Raw genomic sequence first — 11,503 nt, 5'->3', positions numbered from 1 at the left:
AAAAAATCCCGGCCTGAAGAAGTGAGGGGGTAAGGAGAGGGTAGGGAAAAGTGGAAAGCAGGGGAGAACGTGGCAGTCCTCGCACCAGCGCGCCGAGCGCGGCGGAGGTACGAGGAGCAAAGCGCCAGCGAGGTGTTGCTTCAAAGCCCGTTCGGAGTCGACTAGCCAAAAAAAAGCCATCACGAAGTGGACTTCCTAACAGCATCTAAGACTAATTGCAGCAAGGGATCTGCAATTAGGTTTTCAACGGGCACGCGGTGGAATGGGGGGCAGGAGAAATGCAGATGCCGAAGAAAAAAAGAAAAATGTTAGTATCAAAATAGAGCAAAAACTGAGTTGCAGACATGTTCTGAGGGAGGAGAGTGGAAGAGGAAGAAGAGAGCATTGAGGGAGCCCTTTACAATATGGGGTTTGTTTGGAGAGATGTGAGCCTGCCGTACAGCAGCTCTCACAGACGTTATGAGCATAATGAAATGCTCTTTCCTGCTCTCCCTCTGTTCCTCAGAAGATTATGGTTGTTTGTGGTACTGAGAGGTCTCAGATGAAATTCGTCTCCCCACTTCCATGCTTTTTGCAGTAGACAATACATTGCAGTGTGCCGTACACCTACTTGATCCGTTGTAGGTGTTGGTTCATGTTCCAAGAGCCTGCAGCTGACATAGATCATTATTTCACCATCTTCTTAAACCAGTGTAAAGTGCTTTCTAAAAAAGATATCCATTTTCCTCCTGCAGCTGATAACCAGCCCCTCGGTCCCTCCCAAATGTTGGCCCAAATGTACGTGAGGCCACACGCATCAGCTCGGAGATGGTCGAAGCTAAAGCTAGCTCCGTTTCTTTTTGCTTTTGATCTCTTCCCAGAGCTGGTTCACCACACAGCCGTGTCAGCACAGTGCATCTATGTTAATGTTTTAGTTTGGATTACGAGTGCCTTTTTGAACCAAGTCTCTAGGTCGTTCCGGCTTACCATGCAGTGATTCACATCGCAGAGGGATTTTAGAACAAATGATCTGAGCTGATTTGGGGTAAGACAAAAGCAGAAGAAGGGAGCACACCTAAAGCACTCCGACCGCTAATGGTTGTCCATTAATGGACATTCGGTCTGCGGGACGAGAACACAACTAGCCCAAAGTAACGCCCTTGAAATAATTACAGCATGGATGGCAGGTCCTCAGTCCAGCCCTACTGCTCGGTAAATCCATGCCTGCTATGCTGTCCTAGCTGCTAATGTAGACGTGGACGTATGTGCCAGCAAAAGGGGGGAAGTGAGGCGGCACAGGAATAAGCAGCCAGAGAAGGCAGGGCGAGACCTTTGGGGAGCAATGTCACTGCCAGATTCAAGAGACCATGAAATTGCAGCCACAGAGAGAACTGACAAACACTGAAAGGACAAGGGATGCCCCAAGGGCAAAGGATTGACTGAGGTTGCTAAGCAAAACTGGAAATAAAACCCAAATCCCATACTGGACCACAGTCTCTCTACTCATTTTATATATCTGGGCCCATAAAAGGCCCAGAAGTAGGTTCAGCCCCTGCCCCACAACCTATAGGCCACCGCTGCTGACCTAAAAACCTGCTCCATGGCTTTCTCTCCCACGTGCAGCTTGGCACGCAGCACCCTCTGAGCATGTTTATGCTGAAAGCTGTGTTGCAATGCAGAGTTATTTTCCCAAGCGGGTACCAGAAGCTCTCCAGATATGGAAGCAGAGAGCTCCCACATTTTCCTTCACCCTTTTTAGTCAGATTTTGCATGTAGCTCGGTGCCTTCTATGCGTTTGTACACAAAAGCTTCATGCAATATTTACGCAAAGCTATTTCGACTATTTCTGTGCTGTTGTTCACTGTGCAATGTAGACGTTGCTTCAAAAACAAATTGCAGCACTAAATGAAATTTGTCTTAATGTTCAGATTTATTTATCTTGCCGCTTAGCATTTGGTAGATTTCGGTCCGATTCCTCCCTCCCAAGTCACCTCTTCCGCTCTGAGGACTATAAGATACTGCTCGTCTCCTGTACTCCCTGCTGACATTTCTGTGTTCATCCTTCGCAGTGCATCGGTTCCAGGAAGGGAAAGAAACACAAGAACTGCCAAAACAGTCAACTGCCTACATCACACGGAGAGGAGAATGCAGCTTCGACTGAACCAGACTCACTGTGCGGCTAGGATCAGCGAAGAGGAAGGGAAGGGGAATCTGAAGAAGAGGAACTCGCGTTTCTCCCCATAGATGAAGGAATAATAGGGTGCCAGAGAAGCAGTGGGAATTAGGAGGCTGGACAGCATGGGAGAAGGAGATGTGCAAGTGAGCAGCCAGCAAGACATGCCAAATTACGTGAATAATAGAAGGAAAACAAGATGTGACCAAAGACACCATGAGCGAGGGGAGGGCCACAGAAGACTATTGAAGAACTAGGATGCAGCTCAGCAGAGTGTAGGTCCTGGAGACAAGGGGAGGGGGAGCCAGAAAAGGCAGGGTTTGAAGGCAGCAGAAAGACCAAAGAGAATGAGCATAAAATACAGTCCCTTTAATTTAGTCAGGAAGGCACCATTCAGAAAACAACAAAATAAAAGAGTCCATAAGCAGCAAGAGAAAAAGTCTGGCAATAGGTAGTGGAATATAGATGAAAGACAGAACCAGAAGAGGACAGTGAGGTGAGAAGATGGAGAAAAGGGTGCCTTTGCTAGGTATCGTCCTCACGTAAAACAGATATTTTAAGCACAGAAGGAACAAGAGACTAAGACTGGTTTCTCCCCTCTCGGTTACACTGCAGTCAATCATCCCAGTGAAAAACTAGTCTGAGATAAGAGGGAGGCCCCAATCCCCAGATTAGCTCTGACTAGACAGCCCTTGGAGGCCTCTATCTCAGCAAACCAAACATCTCAAAACTCTTAGCAAGGGCTAAGTAATAGGACTCTCACATGAAAAAAAATCCCCGAGTCCAAAGCTGTCTTCCATTCCTCTCCTGGCTTGGGGCAACAGCTGAAGGACTTGCTCTTACACTCCTTTGTAAAGTTGCTGTTCCTTCACTGGGGTAATCAGCTGAAATCCTCCAAAAACAAATAATCCCAGGTTCCCCATCCTAAACTCGAACATAGAAACTGCAAGGAGGGAGGCAGTGAGTTATCTGCAGGGAAGGAGAAGAGATGATGATTGAGGAGCTCTGTTGCTAGGATGTTATGAGAAGTGTAATTCTGGCTAGTACAGAGGCAGTTATGAAATGGCTCATCTTTTATGATTATCGTGGTTCATCTCTTATGATTATACTATTAGGGGAAAGAAATGCTGTGTTCCCTTTGCATTTCATATATAGGGAATAAAGAGATGGTCTCTGCTCCATGTTGCTTACAAGACAAGAAAAAGCAGGTGGCTGCCACTCGTAATATAAAAGAAGCCCTGAGAAAGCAGTGGTTGGCACGATGGGCAGTGAATCCAAAACACATAGCAAGGGGCAAGAGTTTCTGATCCCCATCTCACCATTAATTTCCTTCCTACAGGGAGCGAACCCCTACATCCCAAAGCATACATTTGTCTTTCCCTCTTCCACCCCTGCTGATCATTAAATTCAGTTTAGATTAAATGGGGCCAATTAACACTTGTTACTTTTCCTAGGTTCATTTCTGACCAGTCACACTAAAATGAGTGCAGGAAATTGCAGAAATTAAGAGGCACATTGCAATTCCCTGTTTGTAAAATGAAAGCAATTGCTTTCCTTGCTTATTGTAACACAGCCCGTCGGAGTCAGGGTGATACGTTATCCAGAAACATCCACCTGGGGACTATGCTTGAGACCCACAGCTGTCACGATGCCTCTGACACTTTATTTTAATCTATTCTAATGTTAATTTTCTAAGCATTTCTTAATTGCATTGGATAATATAATAGGGTATAAATCTTATCAGCAAATCAGACTGACATCAGTTTGTGTTATCGTATTACCATGGTTACATTATTATTACAAGTGAACCTTGCGCTCATTGCTAACCACAAACAATCCTAGCAAATAACCTAAACTGAAGCAAAATATCTTGGCAGTGTTTCCATTTTTTTGTCAAACAAAACCGATTTCTCTGGGTGATGGGTAACTGCAGCATACCTATGATGCATTTTACTCTTCTCAGACTTCTGCAGCCTACATTTATTTCCTTGCATTTGTATGGCATTGAAACATTTCCATGCTGTCAACAAGACGCAGAGGCCAAATTCCTTAAACGCAGAACGCGGAGTAGGATCTTTAACACAAACTCACAATATTCAGATGACAAGCACTACCCCAGCCTGTCAAAACATTACTACATTTAGTAGTTATGGCAAAACCTGGTAGTGACTGCTACATTAGGAACCACTGACAACTTGATTAGGTCCCTCAAGGGTCCAGTTTCCCCTCACTCTAATCTGATCTGACTGTGGTCTCCCACCAAAAGACACAGTCCCACCTTCCCTAACCCCCAGTGCCACTGCCCATGTGCCAGGTGAAGGGACAGACATTTCCCGTGGGGTCACTGCGATGATCTGACTCCCCTGATCTGATGTACAGGAGGGGAACACGCGCTGGAACTGGGGAGAATGGCGATGCTGTTCCTTTCCCAGCTCCTGACTGTTAGTTTGGGCATTTCCTACATTTGGCTATTCCTCTGCTGCAGATCATCGTCCCACCAGCTGTGCAGGGACTGTGGCTGGAAAACAGATTGCTATCCTGATCTGAGTTAAAAAAACCTCTTCTTTCCTTTTTGTTAACCCAGATATTTCAACGATCCACTTTTAAGCATGAGCAGTTGCACTGGCACGACTGAGAAGGCAGAGTTGTACAGGAATGAAGAGACAAGAGCAGGAAACCCTCCAGCAAAAACCTCCATCCAGAGGGAATGTGGAAGGAAGGATGGACTGTATGCAAAACAAGAAGTCACCCAGGAGGCCATGGAAGAGGGTGCAGACAACAGCTGCTTGTGGGAAAGTGACTTTAGAGCTTCTCCAGACATTCCTGTCAGACTATGAGCCATGCAAAGACATTCGGGGGTTTTTTGCAGGCAGCAGCCCATCTGTTGAGTCAGGAAGAGGACTGATTTTGAATCACCCATTGCTGCCTCAAATGATGTGGTGCTCTCTAAGGCCATGAAAGACCCACTTCTGCTTAGCAGAGGAGCCAGAGCAGTGCAGAACCTCTGGAGGGCTGGTGAGCCCTGAGGCCAGCGAGGGATCGCAGTGCTGCTCCAGCAACGCCTGCTGCCCGCATCAGGTGTCAAACTGACAAGGAAGATGGAAAACTTGCTTCTAGTCCCTAGATTAGGGAAGGCGTGGGAGAGAATTGGATGGAAAGGGTGGAAAGCCAGGCAAGATCAGCTCCATTTTTACCTCTGTTTTAAGGATAAGAGAGGGTCTGATAAGGACAACACGGGGAGGGGGAACATGGAGTTAAACAAACCAGTGTCACTCATGATGTTCACAGCTGACAAGAAGCAGAGCTTGAAGCTATCCCCCTCATTGTTCACTGTATAGAAACTTTACCAGCATCTTAGCAAATCACCTAATACATCATGCCCTAATGCTAACTGATGGGGACTGCATTCCCTCCCCAGGCTCATGGACACTGTTCAAATGAAGTCAGAGCTGGACTGCTCCAGGTGACACTTTCTTTCTCACTTTTTTTTTCCTTTCTCCCTCATCACCAAGCAGATGATGTCAGTTGAGTTCTGCTGCAATTACTTTTGATTTATCCTTACAATATCATGTCTGATGTCCTTGTACTTTGACTCCTTTTCTTCTCTTGGCCTGGATTTCATCTTTACATTTAAAAAAGCCTAACCTTTGCTGACACGGACTTCTGCTTAGTTTAATGCCTTCTGGCACCCATGCTGCCAGTGTTCATCTCAGCACATCAGGCTGGGAAAAGCCCTCACCAGCATGGCCTTTGCAGAGGAATATCTATTCAACTGTGAATAATCAGCCACTGGGAGTGGAAGAATAGAAATGATGGGCTTAAATTACAGTTTGAGATTTAGACAGCCTGGGAAAAATTCCCAACGGAAGGAAGCGGAACAGCCTGAGGAGGAAAAAGCTTCTCCATCATAAGATGTCTTTGACAAAAGGTTAGGCATGAATTTGTCAGGATCGATAAGGACTCTTCAAGGGACAAGAAGACACTGAGCATGAGCTCATGCTCTTCAGGTCCCACATTAACGTAGGCTCCAAAGGCAGCCAGTCCAGTAAAGCAAGTCCATGCAAAGGCCAGACCCAGTCCTACCACTGGCTGCCTTCCCTTCTCCTCTCCCTCTGCCTTCAGTACTCAATCTTCCCTAGAGAACCTCGCATCCTTGCTTACCAGGAAAGGGAGTCCCACCGTACCTGCGCTTGGCTACACAGAGATCTCTCCCTCTTGCCATCACCAATACCCCTGATCTAGCCTTCTGAGACCTACCCATGGCAGCCTGCACACAGAACCACTCATGCTGCTGAGCCCTCCCTTGCTCCTTCACATTGCTAAGACCCTCTGCTCCTCCAGCAAAACCCATCTGCGTTCCCCTCTCAGCTCCACATGCCCAGCAGCCCCACTCTGCTCCAGCTCTCTGCCGAGAGCAAGGAGGGCAGAACGGGTCTCACCTCCAGCCTTCCTTTTTCCCTGTGCTGCAGCAGAAGGACATCCATGTAGGGGTAGGGAGGAGAGAGGCAAAGCGCAGCAGGGCAAGAGAGGCAATGCTCTAGCCGGCTCTGCTTTGGGGACACTGCAAAACCACGGTAACATTGCTACTATAACTCAGTAAAGCAACAGTAAAGCTCTCTTGTTATGCAGTGATGTAGCACCGTTTCAGCCTGTGTGAACACTTACCCCACACAGGGCTAACCTAGCCAGCTAATGTATGGTCAGTAGTGAAGGTATAGCAATAGTGACACCTGTGTGGCCCAAGTATTTTGTCCCAAACAGGCTTATATATTTCATGCTCTCCTTGCTAGCTGAATCATTGCGCCTACCTCACCACACATCCATAAACAGCTCAGCTTTCAACCTAGGACCAGAGAGGCACATGCTCAAAGTAGCAAGCCCTTCCCAGAAGAAAGGATATAATTTGCAGCACAATTTGCATTCAAACTGCCTGCGACGAAGGCAGAGCTGGCTGCAGTTGTGCTCTTTGGATGGCCTTGGGACCCCTCAGCTGAAGCAGGCCACCTGATGGGAGCCTGGAGCTGGGCAGAAATGCTCACGGGGAGGCTTTCCGATCAAACCTTCCTGCACGCTGTGGGAAGCCGGGCAAGATCAAACTATGTCCACAACAGGTTTTAGTTCATACAAACCTGACAGTAACGGCAAGGACCTGTAGGGTTTTTTTTTTCCTCAGCAAATTCTAACCCTACAGCCTTTAAAGGAGTTCATTTAGTCTCAGCTGATGCTCACTTGGACAAAGGCCCCTTTACATCAGCTCCACTGCCAGTGAAAAACAGCCCTTGAATATGAATCAGAGGCAACCTGCATGTATCTTGTTTGCACCAAACAGCACATTTAATGAAGTGGCTTTTAACGTCTTTTGGATACGGGCAAGCTGAGGCGGGCTAAATAACTCAACCAAGGTCACAAGACTTCAGTGGCGGAGGCAGAAGAGATTAGGTGTACCATGCCCTGTCATTTGGGCTCTCCCTTTAAACCAGAAGTCGTCACACCTGTAAAGGAAGAAGGCTCAAAAGATCTTGTGGTAGTATCGGTTTGCTAGGCGGTCCTCAGTGCATCACTTCACTCATCGCTATCTCACCCTCACATTCTTTGCATCTAAGAACTTAATTTTGCAATTAAGAACGTAACCTAAAATTTTAAGCTTCATCTCCACCCATTGCCTCTCCTGGTTTTCTATACTCAGAGGGTTAACAGGAGTGAGTCTCATTTAGTGTATAACAACAAGTCAAGGAACCACTAAAAAAACCCCCAGCGTAAATCTCTTTGCCTGAAACAATTCCCTTTCCACTGTGCTGGGGAGAACAAACACAGACCTCTTGCTGTTGCTTAAGGCACGTGCCTGGAGGAAGGCGAGTTGTCACTGGCTCCAGGCTTTGCATCAGTGAGTCCCATAAAACTTGGAAGGCAGGTGTGCAGTCATGGAGTCTGTGACACATAAACAGCAGGATCTGAATCGGAACAGATAGGGCTCTGGAGAGACTTGCTGTCAGTCTCTAAGCCTTATCTTAAAACCTGAGCTGAGAAACTGCCGCACACAAAAGGCTGGCTTTGAATTCAGGTGCAAACTGACCTGCAATGGTACCTGAATCTCTGTTGTTCTCATTGTTCCACCATTTTTTGAGTATTGAGGCTCTTACCAATGTTGGCTTAAGAGGGAATATCACTTTTTAATCTTCTTTAATGAAGGCGTTGTCCTGGAAGAACACATTTTCTATCAAAGCAGGCATCTGCAAACCTGCAAGAGAAAAGAATGGCAGTTCAATTTCCAGAAATTATTGGCCCAAAACTTTAATCTGAATCTCACAGCTGAGCTGTTGATTCAGGGCGTGCTGCATCTTTGCGTTACCATTTGCTGTATTAGCATCAGATGTGCAGACAGGAACATTTTCTTAGAAAAATAGCCTGCAACAGCAAGGCAGCGCTGGGGAAGTTAGTTCGTTTCAAAAGATGTTGGCATTGCAAATCAAAGCCTTTCTCTCATATGGCACTGTTAGTCATGGGACAGCACTGCCAACCCTGTCCCGGGACCGACTCAGCAGCCAGCCTGCCTGTCCCTCCAGACCTGGGAGAGGACACAGAGGAGGGAGGGCTGCATCTGGTTTGTCCGGAGAAAGCCACTCCAGTCCTGCGATTTTAACTTTGCCTTTCCTTTAAAAGGAAACCTAGTTTCTGGTAACCATTTTGGTGCCTCTGCAATAGGCTGAAATTGTTGCCCAGAACTGTTCCCGCTTTTCAGATGATTACCTCCAAGTGGCTCTCAGATTCCAACTGTTCGTCTCATGCATAATGTATTTCATTTCAAGCCTTTCATCTGTGCATAAGCTTTCCATCTATTTCCATCCTGGTCTCAGACACTCTTTTACCTGTAAAGGAGGAAAAGTTGCTATTTTCCCCCCTTCTTTCTGGAGTCTCATTTTTCTCAAACGCTGCTTGCCAGTTCCAGCTCTTGTGCCACCAAAACGCTATTTCAGGGGATGAGGTTCATATCCATCCTCTTGTTGCAGACTTTTGGGGACACCTCCTTTCCAGCAGCATCTACGTTGGCTGAAAAGCTCCCTGCCTGCGGCTACTCTCTGTTCCCTGCTGTGGGCGACAGATCAGCCAGCTGTGTTCCTCTGATCACTCCCTAACCCACGTCACCCCCGGGAAGGCAGCTTAGCTCATCCTCACCCACTCCTTTTAACCAAACTGACTTCAGGGGCTCTCACAACAAGGAGAAGCTGGATACAAGGAGCAGCACAGCAGCCACCAAAAGAGGATATCCGAAGGCCTGCAGTGTGCCTCTCCACTTGGACCAGCAAACCAGCGTCACACTTCGACATCCCAGTATTGCCCTGCTGCCTTGAGATCATGGATGGAAACTGCGGGACAGCTGAACTTCTCTGGGAGTTGTGCCGGGGCGTGTGTTAAATGTCCATAACTCCCCATGCTCTCTTCATAATCACCTGGTGGCCAGGGACAAGTCATTTAGATGATTTGGAATAGCAATGAGAGCACATTTAGAGAAACAAGCCTTCAAAGCAGGAATGCAGGGCTCAGCAGTCAAACATCCAGCAGTATCTGGATGCCACTTCTTTTCCAAATCCTTTCAGATGCAGCCTAAGGGGTTAGTATTGACTTTAAAAGCCAGGGGCCCTGATTCAACAAAAACAGCTAAGCACTTAATAACATTAAGCACATGCTCAAGTCTCTTCCTATTCAACAAAGCACTTAAGCACATACTTCACCCCTCTTAGATGGCCCAGAACCAAAACACTGGGTTCTCAGAATTTCTTCAACCTTTATTTAATTTTGGAGGAGGGACAGGAATTTGAACCTTGATCCATGTTTTGCAAAGGGTCCCTATTTGCAAGTGAGTCAGACTCCAGCTCCAGACCTACACACCCAAATGCTGGCACATTCATATTTTGGAAGGGGGTCTGAATTTTTCAGCCTGTGCCTCACTCTGATCTATGCTTCATTCTATGTTCATTGAAGAGATTGAACTGCAGGCAGGGAGCTGTTAAACCACGTCTCTGTGCAAGGTTTAAACTGATGATACTTTCCCCAACTCCACCTAACTGAGATGCAAACCTGAGTCACCACCTCAGTGTATAGTGCGCAGATGCTCAGCCTAGGAGTGTGCGGGATTTGCACAGCTCCTCCAATTTAGCTGCTCCTCCAAAAACTTAAACCCACCACAGCCCAGCTCCATAGCCCAACTCCCAGAGTCATGTGAAATCCGCAGCCTTTGGTTATTATTAAAATGTCATATAATATTCACTTGGTGGTTGCAGAGGGAAAGTGCAAAGGGAGCGAGCCCGGCGTGCTGTGAGCCCGCCGGGGGATGCAGCCGAGGAAGGGGACTGACAGCCAAGAGGGAGAGCCTTGATCTGCCTCCGAGCTGTTGTTTCAAGCTGAGGCAAACGTCACCACATTGCTTTGCGCACATTTCCAAATGTCTCCGATTCCTCCAACACCTTCTCCCCGCACCCCCCCCCCCTTTTTTTTGTTTTAAATTTTGATTTGTTTATAAAAAAAAGCTGAGATCCTCCAGAGGGAAGCAGCAGGCATCAGGGAAAGTAGCAAACAAATAAAGAAATCAAAACAAAAACAGCTGGGCCATGTGCTAAATCCAAGCCTGCTTCGCATCTCGCACCAGTGCCAGTCGCATCTCAGTGCGTGGAGCTCAACTCTTCTCCTCTCTTGCTTTGGCAAGGGAGCTCCAGGGCTGCTGGCAGGGCAGAATAAAGCTACAAAAATAAAAGGCCAGGCTTGTTCCAGGGAGACTGAAAACAAATAGACTGCCAGTTGTCTGAGCGAGCAGGGCAAGTGGTACTCAGACACCTAAGGCAGCAAGAGGAGGTGAGAGCCCTCCCATAAGCATTACTAGTTACCTGGAAGAGGAAGAAAATAAACCTGGTTAAAAAGAAAAAGGCAGAATTCAAATAGCCACATCATGGGCCTGCCAGGAAAAGCATCACTGGAGGGTTTGCTTATTAAATGGTTGCCAGAGGGACAAGAGGAGGAAGGAGCATCCAGCCAAGGGCTACAGGGCCCATAAGGAGGCTCTCGCTTTGAGCAACAAAAGGCCCAGGGAACCAGTTGGCCCTTCCTTGCTGGTCATGGCAGCGAGAACACCAGGAAAGTCAGAGCAGCTGGAGGGACTGGTTCAATCAGGCTTCCCTCCATGGCTGCTGGGGACCGATAGACATCCAAACAGCTCTTGTCCTTCCCAGGCAGCTAGACTCAAGGGGAGACAGGCACAAAGACTAAATGTGAGACCACTAATGAGGAGAGGCAGGCATGACAACTGCCTTGCGGGCAATGACTGCCTTAAACCTGCCCCATTAATTGGCTTTCCACTAT

The 11,503-nt window shown here is 47.3% G+C and overlaps 1 protein-coding gene across 1 annotated transcript in view; it reads right to left on the bottom strand.

Annotated features, from left to right (window-relative positions):
- DACT1 (dishevelled-binding antagonist of beta-catenin 1) overlaps positions 1-6,503 on the bottom strand; it is a 15,148-nt gene extending 8,645 nt beyond the window's left edge. The window contains exons 1-2 of the mRNA XM_010579871.1: positions 6,337-6,503; positions 86-161 (exon numbers count right to left, since the gene is read on the bottom strand). Coding sequence (XP_010578173.1) covers positions 86-161; positions 6,337-6,503 — 243 coding nt within the window. The remainder of the gene's footprint in view (positions 1-85; positions 162-6,336) is intronic.
- Between the last annotated feature and the right edge of the window lie 5,000 nt (positions 6,504-11,503).

This window comes from Haliaeetus leucocephalus, unplaced genomic scaffold, assembly GCF_000737465.1.
Source record: "Haliaeetus leucocephalus isolate CR32 unplaced genomic scaffold, Haliaeetus_leucocephalus-4.0 Scaffold678, whole genome shotgun sequence".
NCBI classification, from domain to species: domain Eukaryota; kingdom Metazoa; phylum Chordata; class Aves; order Accipitriformes; family Accipitridae; genus Haliaeetus; species Haliaeetus leucocephalus.
This window is presented reverse-complemented; position numbering and strand designations above follow the sequence as displayed.